Below are 15156 nucleotides of genomic sequence, written 5' to 3'. Positions count from 1 at the left end.
TATTTATTTTTTTTTTGTACATTTACTCATCTAATTCTGTGTTCACACTGTAAGCTCACAAATAAATGAAAGTGTATCCTGGCCGCTTGTCTGACTCCTTCCTGAACAGCTCAGGGGTCTGACATGGAAATGGCCTGTAGGAATATAAGGAGCATGTATCATCTCCTTTAAGACTGGCTTCTGCATGCAAGGTAAAGGTCTTGGGCACCCCCTACCAGCACCCAATACAACACATGTAACTTTTGCTCACACGCTCCTTATTTCCACCTCCGTGAGTACTCTACAACTCTTTGTTATGGGCAATGACCTTGTAAAAAGTCAACTGCCCGGCACTGCACACTCAGCATTCACTTAGGGGATCTGTAACGCCCACAAAGGTGGGAGCAGGTTTCTCTATTCTTGTCATGCTAATCACTCTCTGTATAAATGGTTACTGCCAAAGAATAATTCAACTTTTAAGGCTTTTCCATCACTCTGTGTCTTATGACAATTCTCTGAGCGACACATGCAAGTTGGGGCAGTGCTTGGTCTATTTAAAAAAATAAAAAATAAAATGGCAGTATGCTAAAATATGTTTCTGAAAACATTTGATGTGAGAAATATGCATTATGGTACCTGAATCTTGATTCATATTTGATCAGCACTGCCACGTTTTACCGTTTGATCGCAGTTTCATGAGCCTGGTGTGTTGTGCTGCACGGCGAATGCTAGTTACGTCCAGTAATTACGTTCAAGCATGACGCTCCTCTGTCAGTCATGGTCTTAAACCAACCCTGTGTGAGATAAATGGTTGTGATTGGTTCGTCCAGGTTACTAACTACCAAAACAGCGTGTGAGAGTGTGACTTCATTCTCTGCCCATTACTCCACTATATTTTGACATAGAAAATACAGTAAGACTTTACTTGAAGGTATCGACATAATCGTGACATGACACTGTCATAACTATGACATGACACTGTCATGAACGTGTCATAAAAGTTATAAACAAGTCATAAACGTTTATGACTTCTGTCATTAAGTGTCATTCATTTTGTCATGACAAGTTGACATTGTTTGGGATGTCTTTGTAATGACAACTTGACATTAACCAGGATGACATTACTAGAGGATGTCTTTGTCATGACAACTTGACATAATGTCATCCTGTTTAATGTCAAGTTGTCTTAATAAGGACACTCCAAAGAAAATTTATGTTAAGTTGTCATGACAAATACATCTTCTGGTAATGTCATCCTGGTTAATGTCAAGTTGTCATTACAAAGACATCCCAAGCTAATTTAATGTCAATTATAAAGCGCGTTTAGTTAAAGCCCGTTATATGACGCGAAAGGAGACTTTTACCTCCAATAACAACGACAAAGGCACCTGACCAAGCGTCCGTATTTTACGAGATGGGAGTGACAACCTGTTGTTACATTACAGTGACCTTAAAGAGGTAAATCTATCCAGTTTTCCATGGTAAAAATATTTTTAGTGCAGAACTTTTTCCTCATATTTCCTATCTTGATGATCATCAGGTTTGGAGCCACTAGTCTACACTTTTACTCAGATTACGTCACCTGCAAACAAGAAAGCCAATTGTAATTGCCGTATTTTAATATCTTGTTGAGTTTCCAAAAATGAGTTGGTCCTCTATTAATGTATCAAGTTACATAGCTGAAAATACCTGCATTCAAATTGAGTTATGGATAGGTTAATCTGGCTAGATGTGTTTTTAAACTGTTGCATCAGTACAGTTAATTTTGTCAAACTTGGCGAACCCACAATGCAGACCATTGAGAGCTGCAGTGCTCACAGTTATGAATGATACCTTGTCAATATTTTTAATTCTGAAAGGAACTGATGGAATTCCCTCAGCTGGTGTCCAGTCCCTAAAAGGGGAACTATGCAGTTTTTTTTAGCTTAATTTACCTTAACTGAACAGCTACGGAGTCATTGGAATGGTTATATGACTTTTTTTTTGGTTGAATGGTGGTCGTCTCGCTACACATTATATACATTATTTGCTTTTTATTGATACATGGATATTCAAACTTTTCACCATTCAGGGGTTAAGATGGAAGATCGTATTTGTTAAAGAATATTCTGAAAAGATAGCTGCAATGTTCCCTGATGTATACATGGCCATTTAAATTTGTCTTATACACTTCTGTATCATCTAAATGTAAATAGTGTATTATTTATAATATAGTATAGGTGAGTAATGTGGAGAGGAGTTGTGTGATAAGTTTAATATGGATGGATGAATCGGATCTGATATGTCATACTAAATCAGTCACAGCAATTTTAATACACCAAATGCCTTTCTAAATATAGTATTGATTTATTTTACATTGGTGGTCATCACTGACTCAGAGTCATATTGTCTTTATTTACTGCTACAAAATTAAGCACATTGTGTAAAGTGTCTTGATGTATTTACAATATCTGATGTAAGATTATTATTGTTACAGCTATCCTGTTATATGTAATCTCTTCCTCACACATTTCATCACATTGTCCCGTTGTTAATAATTCTTAGGTTCATTGACAACAGTTAGCCTCTGTGAACCCTAGTGACCTTTAGAAGGCATAGGGACAATTCACTGACCCATATTCATTCACTTCTCTCAGCGCACAGTATCTAGTGAACTGTGCGGGTTGGCACAGGACCTTTCCCTCGTTTCTTTCTCTATTAATAAGACCCGCTTCACACAGCAGCGCACAGTTTAAGTACAACTTTTATTAATACTGGAATCATCACAGTGCATTTTGTTACATTAGCAGTGACTAAAGTTAACAAAAAAGGGTCAATTTTACAAAAAGGAAGACAGAAAAGAAAACCTTATCATCAGCGACAGAGGCTAAACAACCTTAGAAATCAACTCACAATAAATTAAAGAAGAAGAGCAGAAGAAAAAGGATAAGGAGAGAAAGACAAGACCACAGTGCCTGCGGGGCGACGCGGGAGGGGAAGAGAGGAGCAAAAGATCGGTTTGTACAGAAAACATAAAGCAGGTGTTGTCGCAATGTTATCCTTTGAACAAAACAATAGCCCCATAGAAATGATAGCAACGCCTCGATGGCGAGTTGTGCAGAGATTTCATTGTAGAGTTCATTTGGAGGCTGCAGAGGAAGAAGAGGCAGAGAGCGAGCGAGCGAGTGAGCGAGCGACACTACTGAGAGTATTGACAGTAAGACATTCAGTTCAGTCACAGCGGCGGTGGCACCAGGACGCCAATTTGGCCACTCTGTTCTGCATGGCTATATGACAGGAAGTTGTGACATGTTTCATCATTTCATCCCCTGGAGGACTTTAGCAGACCATCACATACCTTCCGAGAATCTACCTTAGTCATTCTTGCTTCAGATGAGTGTTAGTAAGTGTGTGTGTGTGTGTGTGTGCGTGTGTGTGTGTGTGTGTGTGGTAGGTTTCTTCAGTATTAAACAGCAGGAAGGATTGACAGATTGTGTGTGGGAAGTGGGAGGGAGGAACAGTTGGGTTCTTAACTAAGTGCCCTTGTGCAACACGCACATTCTTGCACACATACATAAAGCACGCATTCAATATAACCTGGGCAGATGGCTGAAGGAGTGGATTGTGCATACATGTACATACGTGCAAATTTACAATACATCGCATCATAAATACAACACCATCCAGCCTTTGAATGGTCCATCACAGGGTCACTCTGGATTCAGTCAGTCAGATAGATCTTCAGCATGTTCGTTTCAACTATTTCAAATGGGTGACATTTTTAAATCTTATTGAAGACATACAGTAAGTTTCCAATGTATACATATTTCAAGGGATCCAAAGTTATGAGGAGAAGCATTCCACACCCCAAATAAGGCTGTTCTCCACATGTCCTCATAGATTACGATGTGTGCATGCTGCGAGCAAATGCTCACAGTGGAAGTCGGCCAATTTCCTATAAATCTGAGTAACCAGGGAAACTCAGCTGAGGTGCAGACAGCAAAAACACATCTACTGACTGAGAGAAGTGCCATAGCTGAATGTTCATCAACCATCAACAGGAAGCTTGAGCTTCTGTTTTACCCTAATTTTAATTCCATCATGTCACATCTGGCAACGCGTTGACTGGGGCGGCTTAAACCCCTTTTTGATCTCTGTAACATGATTGTAAAATTCTACAGAAGGAATGGCTCAAACAGTGGTCGGAGAATGGCTGTTTACAGTAATGCGTGTTTTTACTGGCTGAGAACAGTGGAACAAAAATGGCAAAATGGCTACATGGGTTGTTAAGTTCCTGAAACTAGTTCCACGTTGAAAACTTACATTTTCAAAGTGATTTGGTAACGTATAGTTTTAAATTAAGACTTTGACATTATAATCTATTTAAAGTAAGACGATATAACATATTTCCCTCTTACTAATGAAAAGTTAAATACGTGGGCGATAAAACAAACCTTTGCTCAGTTCAATAAATGTTTTGCCATGACAGTACTGTTTTACTAATATCTTATGGCAGCTACATTTAGCAGTTTTAAATATATGTTGCTATTTTACTGACATTGTTAAGCCAGTTGTTTGACTTGACAGCATTATGCTATAATCGTTACTTGTAGCCATAGTGGCAGTTTTTCAACACAAATTGCCTAGTCTCCCTTTGAGTGGATTTTTACTTTAGCCAGTTTAGCTCAATTTAAAAGAAGTGGGCACAGTAATGCTCTATATCGATTAAGATACTAACCCTGTGCTTTACACACCAGCAGATTTTTTGCGAAAGAAATGTGGGTAAGAAAGTCCCAATGCATGTTGAATTACTGCCCACACTTGCCTCTTTAGTTTTCTTTGACAGAAGCTCACCAAGAAACTGGGAGATGATGCCAGGGAGATGTCTTAAAAAGCCTAACGAAAAAATTCATTAAAGTGTAATCCAGCACTAAGATGGAGTGTCAGACATCCAGCTGCTTGCCTTGAAACCAGCACATGTTACCATGTACAGCGGGGAGAAGTTTATCCTGGCTAATGCTTTCAGCCCTCCTTTGAACAACACACCCAAGGCCCATATTGATACCACTTGTTAGCCATTACCACACACACCACACACACACACACACACACACACACACACACACACACACACACACACACACTTGAACCGTGGCACACATGAATACCGACATACAGACACATACATGGGGAGGAAAGGGGAGGCGGACATAGAGGGAAACAGAGCTGAGCTCATATTAACTGTGGTGTAAATAATAATAAAGACTTCATCACAATTATTGTTCATTAGCTTTGATGGGCTGCGAGGTACAGAGAGACCGAGCACAGCCGATGGGACTCTTATCATGACAAGCGTTGTTTTCCAACTTGTCAGCTAGATGGCATCCCTGGGTGTACTGTCCAAGGGGATGGAGGTTAGAAAAGTGGAAGATCATAGAGAGGGAAAAGAAGAGAGGAATACATTGGTTTAAAAAAAATGCCTCCATATTGTACACCTCCAGGCTTTCCAGGCAACGGTGCTGTTGAGCGTTCACGTCTCAATCCCAGTGTACTGTGGTCCCACCATCTCAATAAACTAACCCCCAAGTTTTTAATTTAATGTTGAATTTAATGGAATTGCTCAACATTTTTGGAAAAATAAGCTTTTTATTTGATAGTCTGTTTTCTTTCTTCCTTCTGTCTTGTCAATGGGTGGTAGGCAAAAGAGCAGAGACTCCAGGAAGTCACTGCACATGGCCAATAAGTAATCCAGCAGATTACCCCTCATAACACCACAACCTACATTTCGGTTTCTGAGCGGGTTAAACAAATAAAATATTGTAATGTAATGTACATAAGTTAACTTTAAAAATGAATTATTTCACTTTGGACAAAGCCAGCCTAGTTGGTTCCCTGTGCTTCCACTTGTTATGCATAAGCTAAGCTAACCAGCTCCTGGCAGATATTTTCCAAAAATGCAAACAATTCCTTTAACATTTGACAGTCTGTGTGAACTCATATTAGTCATAGCTACCTACCTACTTCTCAACAGCGCCGTAGTCTGTCCAGCTAGCTATATGTAAAGAGACCCACAGACTTTTTCTGAGGTCATTCTTTTAAATTTGAATCAAGTGTGCATTCTGTATGTACCTGCCAGTAACATGAAAGAAATGTACCGAGCTCCATGTTTGTACTAATCTACATGTTGTCTAGCTCGCACGCTAGCCTTGCTAGGCAACAAGAGAGCTGAAAGCAAAAGCAATTGAAATGCAGTAATGCCACTGAAAGTTCACATGGGGTATTTTCAACCTTTTGACACAATATAATTATGAAATGGTTTTTAAAATGTTACATTTTACAGTGGTAGTTCCTTTTGGACATGCTGTACAGTAGCTAGCACTGTCTCGTTTTCTCAGTTGAGGAAGAAGGGATGGTTTTGTGTGTATATCTTATGATGACGTGTGTGTGTTTGTGTGTACGCACGCATGCCTGCACGCATGTAAATCTGTCTCTATATGTATTTTCCTACAGAGTGTCCTATTTTCATTGTAGCCCGTGCTTTGCCCACGTGCCGGTAGGCCTATTTCTACCCACATACACATACACTCAAAAAAGAAATGGGCATATTGACACATCTGTAGCAGAGTAGTTATTTCAGCTTCTTCAGACAGTTAGTTCAGTACACAGTTAATTCAGCATGTTAAAAAAAGACATTATTGTTTAGTTAGATAACTTGTTGTGCTGTTAACGGGGCATTTTAAAGGAAAATAGCAGTACTGTGTCTTTTCTCTTATCTCACACCCATCCTATTGCCAGTCTGTGCAGTTTGATTTGACTGTCTTGGTCTAATTCAATGTGAAAAACGCTACAATTTTAGCGTCCTGGTCTTGTCCTGAGTTGTTCTCCATCATTTGGAATTAAGCAGCATGTCTGTCCTGCAGGGCATTACAAACCCTTTAATCAAGCAACAGCTTCCTGTAGATAACTGGCAGTGAATTCAGTTGTTTCAATTTGCACTAGAATACAGCACATACAAAGCAGTGTCCTTGGACGTACTGTAAAGGGTCTCTTTCATTTTAGATGGGGAACACAAGTATCATAGAGTGGACAGAACAGTGGTATTTTCCTTTAATATACCCACACTGTAACATCATTGTGAATGTACGTACATGCACACTATCTCTGTATTGCTTTCCAACAGTTGTACAACAAGCACAAAGTTCTGACATTGCAATAGTTCAAGCAAGTCAAACATGTACAGTTCGATGTCCACCTTCACCTCGCGGTACATTCAGAATACGTACGCATATTCATGTACAGTGTGACCTCGACAGGCGGTCCTACACAAACTCTTCAGAATGAACATTTTCTCACCCAAAAAATGTAGTTTTTTTTTTTTGGGGGGTGGGTGGGGGGGATGGAGTCCAAGCCTGCTGCTCTCCCATTCCAACCTCTCACCCAGTCACTTTCAGCTGATACAACACACAGCATCCACATGTGACAACACATATACAGTAGTTCCCCCCCCAGACAAAAAAATAATAAAACATCCCACTTGCCGAAGCACTGTTTCAAAGTTCAACAAAAAAAAAAGTGTGCTGGCGGAGGGTGACGATGTTTCAAAAATTGCAAGCATTCTCCTCTCTATCTCTTTAAAATGAAATCATCTTAATTTTCTATTTAAAAAGCCACAAATATGTTTAAAACAGTGCTCAGAAATAAGTCAATAAAAAAAGGGCTTTTTAAGAGCGCCGATGTCACCAGCTATGTTCAGGTCACTGCTAGAAGAGCATACAGACATGTTGATGAAGAGTCCACCAGCCAAACAAGGACACACTCACTCTCGGCCCACACATCCCACATCTATATGTTACACAGCATAGTACTTTGTGTCCCAACCGGTGTTTTTATCTTGTTTTTTTACATTAATTAAAAGTAAGACTAAATATTCAAAAAATTCTGCAGAATGAAAAAAATAATACTGAAAACTGAATTTTCCATGTCATATTTTCTAACAAACCTTTATACCAAATCTGTGCGCCTAAATTCTCCTTTGCTATTACAGCACATACAGTACATAATAGTATGAACAGGCAGTGAAATGCTCATTCCACACGTATCTTCCACTCTCTGTTGGCTTCAAACGTCTAATTCTAAACCCTTCTTTGTCATCAGCGAGCACATCAAACAGGCTTCACCTTTTCTCATATCTTAATGTCCATAAATAATCCTTTCACACAGCCGTGTGTCCTGAGCTGAACTGGGTTACTTGCACTGAACTGAGCTGAACCATTCTGGGGGTAGTGTAGTGTTCACACAAAACTCAGTAAAAGAACCTGATTACTGTGACTGAATACATGCTGGTCTAAATGCTTAACGTTTCAGGTGACGCCGCTCATTAGTAACCAGCGTTGGGCAAGTTACTTGAAAAATGTCATCAATTACGCATTGCACATTCCTCAACAGCAATAGTAGTACATTACTCGTTTCTTTCAGAGAAGTCCTATTGTTTTTGTATGGTGTGTATTTGAAATGAAACTCGAGATTGTTGTGATTCATTTTGTAAAGGAGGAAGGTTTTAACTGGAGCCAATCTGAGGCTATGTTCAAGCTTTCCCATAATGCAAAAATATACCGTATTTATAAGTAAGAATATATTTGCGGATAAGATGGTGTGCTGATCTCTATTTGCACATGAACTTCAACATGAATACTACTTTGTAACATACATTATTTTAGACATTGGAAATACAGTCCCACAGCATCCAATGATGAAAACTCCACAATATGTATGCCACACAAATGTATATCCAATCAACATAATCTACATCTGCATATATATTCCATAAATCCACTGTTGTTGAAGTGTTTTTGACCCCAAATTACAAACAACCATATTTTCTCCCACGCTGTATCTCCACAATGGCTTGTTGATAGTTTTGGGTTTATCCATCCAGGTTTTCAAATTTCTGCCTTCACTGCAATACAATGGATGTGAATGGAATTTCATTTATCGTGCTCACAGTATTGAGAAATGGCATTTAAAAAAATCCAACACTAATGCATCCCTTTGGTAATCTATTAAATGTGCTGACAGTTTTTTGAGGGACTATCACTACCATAGAAGTAGTTCTAATTAATTCTAATTAGTTCTAATTACTATTTGCATGGCTAACCAACCAACCTTTTAAAGCCTATTTCCAAAAGTAGTCTGACCTATCTGTGCGGTGTATTTTTTGCATTATGTGTTCAGATACCAGTGCAACCACAACATAAAAAGCTTCAGCACTATTCCTAATCCACAGCAGGCGATGGCTTGTAAAACCCTGAAGAGCCCTGATGTCCTATCCATTCTCAGATATATATGTTGCTCTACTTTCTTATCCCATCTCATTTGACCAATCGCTCCAATTCCACCAGTCTTTATCACTTCCTCTTTGTCCCTCCCTGTCTTCTTCTTCTTCATCTTCCAATTAAATAATTTTCTCAGGACACAGCCTTATTGGCAACTATCTCTCTCACTTTCACTCTCCCTAACATACAGTATGACTACAGCAACACCTAGTGGCTATTGTACATACTCTACCACCTATCAAAGTGCTTACAGTTTTTTTTCTTCCATTTTTGTAATCCATTTCCTCCACCAGAGAGACAGGGACAGGGAGAGAGACACGCCAATGCGGGGCTAGGCATGAATTCACAGTCAATGTGTAATTTAGCATTCCTGATGATTGCCTGAATGTGACAAAGGAGAACCTACAATCCTCCTTCTTCTTGGAAACAAGAAAATAAAACACATTTATTGCTCCATTTCTGATTTAACATTTTTCTCTCTGGTTCTAGAAAATATATATGAATATATCTATAAGCCTGGATTACTTTCTCGTAACTTCTGGTACAGTTGTAACAAGGTAAATGACGTCACGATATAAACAAGATAATACACGTACAACACACAGGAGAAAAGCCCTGCCCTCATTGAGTAACCAGCTGTCCTGCAGCAGAGCTCTACCCACCCCCCTCGCACACACACACACAATCAATCACGTGCGCGCACACACACACACACACACAGACACACACACACACACACACACACACACAAAATCATATTTCACATTTGCCCACACACGTGAATGCACGCACACACTACACACACAGAGAGAGAGGGGAAGGGGGCATTAGCACGGTTCAATGCCAACACTATTTTTTTAAAGACTCTTTTACATTAGGATGAACCAGAGGAGCCCTCTGGCTTGTTAGCTCCCCGTGCTAATACCACATCTTCACTTCAGTGGGCTAATAAGTACAGTACGTTGCTGCTGAGACAGCCTGGGTTCTAATCCAGCGTCACATGGCACTCTGACCCCCCCTCTCTCTCCCTCCTTCAGTCATCAGTCTTTCCTCTGGATTTAGACAGTCGGGTTAGTTGGAGAAGAGGATGGGGAAGGGTGTAAGTTGAAAAACAGAACCCAGTCTTTCTCTCTTTCTTTGCCTTTTTTTTTTTTTTTAAATCGGATCTGTTTTTCCTGCGAGTCTTTTCGTCCCTGGGTGGAGGTGTACAGAAGACAAACATGCGTCCATCACACACTAGTTATAGTGGCCTGCTAGGAGCCTGTCAATAGTATCAGTATTCAGTATTTCACTTTTAATTGTCAGCATGAGTTAACATTATTGATGTTATTATTATTATTGTTATTATTATTATTATTATTATTATTGTTATTATTATTACATTATATATCATTTACTCTAATGGTGTCTTTAAACATATTTTTTCTGTATGTTTTCATTCATCTTCTGTTATATTAGAGCTTTCCCTACATAGTTAAATGTTTGTGTATGTACTAGGCGGTTGGGTTGCACCACACCAACACCTGACTCCCTATTGGCTGACAAGTATCATCCTCTTCCTGCTTCTTCTCCCATCACAAGATGCGCGGCGCAGAGCGGTCATTGGAGACGGTCTTGCGAAGGCGGACTCCTCTCCTGATGGTGGTCAACATGTCACCGGACCCTTCTGCCTCCTCTGTGCCTGTCTGCGTGTCGGTGGGGCCAGTTTGCGGCAGGGCCGGGTCATCGGGGAGGGCAGGGAAAGGAAACTGCCCCTCTCCGAGAGCGTGCGCACTGGCTACCAACTCACCGATCTTCTCCACTAGGCTGTGTCGATTTGCTGCGATCATCTGATCCTCCTCGGATCCGGCCCCTGAGCCTGTTCCCATTGCGAGGCCCCCGTGCTGCTGGGCGTAGACCTCTAACGCCGCCCCTGATCCCCAGGCGGTGTTAGGCAGGCTGAGGCGCTTCGGCGATGCCTTCACGTAATCGAGCGCTCCCTGTGCATCCTCGACTGCAGTGAAGAAGACGCACTCCTCGCTGCCCACACGCACAGGCACGCCACCCGAGTGCCCTCCGCCTGCGAATCCACCGCCAGCCGCGCCAGGTGAATGTGAGTCTCCGGGAATAGTGGGTGTCTTGACAGGTACAATGGGAGGTCGGATGGGGATAGGCCCCGCGCTGGACAGTGTGCGCCTCACGCCTGGTTTGGTAGACGGGGTTCGACGGATGGTGGCAGTGCCCGGAGTACCTCCACCTCCACCAGCTCCTCCGGGTTGAATTCCATGGCCCCCGGGACCAAGAACCCCACTGGGTAGGCCGGCTGTGCTGGCTGGCCTCTTGGTCTGGATCATTCGCCGGTAGTTCTGGGCGATGTTAGAGTGGCGAGGAATGGTGGAGGACTTGTCAAACTCTGTCTGACCATCTGTACCTTCAGCATCACCATTCACTGAGTAGCAGTCATAATCTGAACCTAATGTGGGTAGAAAAGGGGAGAAGTGATTGAGGAGAGAATTGCCATCAAAACGGAAAGCAATGTACCGTGGTCACATTATTGGATTAACCAATGAATCAAGTCGTTGAAGATGGACCTCGTATTTTGAAATGTCTTATTTGTCTGCTCAGTGGACTTCAATCTCAAACCACACTGGCATCTCAAGTTATGCACAACCCACCGACCAACAGTGCCGCTCAGTCCACACACACACACACACACACACACACACACACACACACACACACACACACACACACACACACACACACACACACACACACACACACACACAGGCAGGACCCTGCATAGCAATCATTATTACTGCAAGATGGCCAGTGGAAAAGATGCATGATAAGATGACTCGGTGTGACGAGATTGGGTGCTTCATGCTTCAAAATGACGCTGGAAGGGTAGCAATGCATTTACAATGTCTGTGCAAGATCAAGTTATCGTAACACTTCATATCACAGAGCATGGCTAGCAAGATAATCTCATATTGGATTGACAAACTGAAGGAAGTTTTGTGACCTCTAATTATTTGGCTCCCAAAAGAAACATTTGGGCAACCATGCCTGAAGCATTTGAGAAGAACTTTCCTCGTACAACATGTATTATACAGACTGCAGTGAGAGCTTTTTACAAAAAAAAAACTTGATTCAAGAGGAGAATCATATATTCATAACACAGTGCGATACCTGGTAGCTGTTGCCCTATGTGGACTAATCATTTAATCATATTCATCTCTGATGCATATTAAGCGATGCAGTGACAAATTCATAACCATGGACTCAGGAGTGTTAGACTACTGAATGCCTGGGGATTAGGTCATTGCAGATTGAGGCTATACCATAAAAGATATGCAGTTTGAGAGAAAGGTTTAATTGGTAATGGCCTCTTCCACAAAAAAAAAAAAACATCGACAGCTGAGGAACAGGGGACATGCACTAGACCAATTGCACATTTACGAATTTATGTTGAAAGAGCAATTAGACATTTGGAACTTTACAAAACATTAAGGTTTCAGGGATGTCATTCTGATTCTCATATTGTATGGCACACATTTATGGCCGTGCCCCACGTGCAGATGTGCACTAAACCTTGCCCATTATCTCAATGTGTCTTTCATTTAGATTAAAAAGCACTCCCTCACAAACGCCTCATCCTACTGCAAGTTGTACTCACATGTAAACCATCTAATGGTTTGATATCACTGCGTTTCTGAGTAAACTGGCCCGTGAAGCTCTATATGCACACCTGAGTCAATGACCCCATCAGGACTTGCAGAGAGCCATGGTTCTTGGACACTTAACACTAGTGCTATTGTGGATAATCTTCTTGCCCTGTTTTTCGGTTGGTGGCAAGCTCTTACTTAATTTTCTTTACCATAAGTGCATTGTTGCCACAAAGAGAGTGGTATATATGCTCCCATACTGTAGAAACGTTTCACTTTTTGGGGCTGCAAGTACAGGAACCTTTTTTTTGCAGAGCTTGCTGTAAGTCTGATTTTCCTACAAAGGGTGCCACAAATCAGATGCACTTTGCTCTCTTGTTTCCAATTCTAGTTGAGCTGCTTGTGCATCACAAACTTTCGATATACGCCTGGTAGAATGTGTTGCATGAGTTACAGCTGAGATCGCAACTGTCAGTCTGGCTTAGTTAAAAAATGTTGTCATCATTCTAACACTGTTCTAGTAAGGTGTTGAGGACAAAGAGTGGTTGAATGGGGGCTTTGTACACACTGTATATAAAGTCTTTGTGTGACAGATGATGTGGTGTGTTTGAGAGTAATTGAGTCTCTACTCTACAGTCCGACAATTGACGATGTATTGTTGAAGTTGAAGTTAATCTGACTCAGCTGGTTAGGCTCAAAGATCTTAGATGTCCCTGCATTGCTCCTGCACTGCTCATCTGTACATGCAATCCCTGTTTTTCCACTGGCCACAATATTCTGCACCTACAATGATGGCATCAATAGTATCTTCATAAATTCTCCTTACTCGCTTACTATTGGCATTACTATTTAGCTATTTACTATTTTTCTGGCAATAAAAGCACAATAAATTAGTGTATTTGTGAGAGAGAAGATCTTTGGGGTTTTGAATACCTTGCACAGAATAGCTGCCGTATGACTAATTGACTTCCCAAACCCGGCAATGCATGAGCAGCCGACTGTCTCCACGACTCCACTCTCCCTCAGCAGTACCCACGCCATATGTTTCCCTTGATTGACACCCTGGCTCGACATTGCTGCTGCCATCAGAAACATAAATCCTAAACAGGACTTCACTTATTTTATTACTATGCAGGTAAGCGTATGCTTCTGTGCTTCTGTAATGTGGTAATGCTTTGCCAACAACCCCTTCAGAAAACACAAGGTAATTAACAATTTAGATGTAGCTAACATCGGGCAACTGCTTCATGTCATCTACCCACTCCATGAGAAGTGACTGGTGAGGCCCTGTTACAGAACTGTCTTTTTAAAACATCCGTACTGTGTATCCACCCCAGATTTGTACTAAAAGACTTTAGTTTTTAAACGCAGATAAAACCCGGCGTCTGCTATGAATCAAGGGTAAACTGGCGAAGTATAGCGGTTAAGAGTTTCACCTTGTGAAGGAATTGTGTCCTCGGAGCAGGATGGTGTTGTGGTCTCTGTGCTGTAGCCACTGGAGTACTGCAGGGAGTCTCTGTTGCTTTTCTGCTGTTCCATGCTCAGCCCTCTGGTCAGCACCATGGCCAGGTCACTGGCTGCGGGAGAGACCTCCTCTCCATGCTGAGGACATACAGACAGACGCCACATTGGAATAATGTTTAAAAACATAATTCAAATTCGGGAGAATTATTACAGTCCCTTGTTGATCAAATGTGGGATATGTAAGAAATGTTGTGAGCTTCAATGAGCATTGATGACTATATCAGCACAGGCAATACATGTGCCAGTTAAAACAGTAGTAGATGGCTCTCTGTTCAACGAAGGGTTGAAAGCACACTGAAGTGCCATTCCTTGAGCCTTTTTCTTTAAACCAAGAGCGCCATCTAGTTGGGTCAACAAATACAACTAATGGTTCATGAAGCTTCATTTGGACATCACTACTATGTAGTGATCATATTCATTTATTTGGACCAGGAGAAACATATGTTTATTGCTCCAACACTGAGACAGAAACCAAAACTGAATTTCTTAATATTTGGCTTCTATCACAGCTCCAATGACCAGTGAACACCAGAAGCACACGTTTGTATTCTTTGTATTAACTTATTATTATTTGGCAGATCAGACTTGGCAAGTCTTCAGCTTATCACACTTATTATACAGTTATTGGAAGATGCACTGCTGTTGCAGCCGATTGACCACAATGACTAACTGGCTTATTATAGGCCATACTTTAC

At 41.2% G+C, this 15156-nt stretch overlaps 1 protein-coding gene across 6 annotated transcripts in view; it reads right to left on the bottom strand.

Moving 5' to 3' along the window:
* Positions 1-2704: 2704 nt before the first annotated feature.
* Positions 2705-15156, bottom strand: part of mtss1lb (MTSS I-BAR domain containing 2b) — a 100510-nt gene continuing 88058 nt past the window's right edge. For all 6 annotated transcript variants that reach the window (XM_039794595.1, XM_039794599.1, XM_039794597.1 and 3 more), the window contains 2 exons: positions 14374-14539; positions 2705-11742 (listed from right to left, as the gene is read on the bottom strand). In XM_039794595.1, coding sequence (XP_039650529.1) covers positions 10865-11742; positions 14374-14539 — 1044 coding nt within the window. In that variant the 3' untranslated portion in view covers positions 2705-10864. The remainder of the gene's footprint in view (positions 11743-14373; positions 14540-15156) is intronic.

Source organism: Perca fluviatilis, chromosome 3, assembly GCF_010015445.1.
Source record: "Perca fluviatilis chromosome 3, GENO_Pfluv_1.0, whole genome shotgun sequence".
In the NCBI taxonomy this organism is placed as follows: Eukaryota; Metazoa; Chordata; class Actinopteri; order Perciformes; family Percidae; genus Perca; species Perca fluviatilis.
This window is presented reverse-complemented; position numbering and strand designations above follow the sequence as displayed.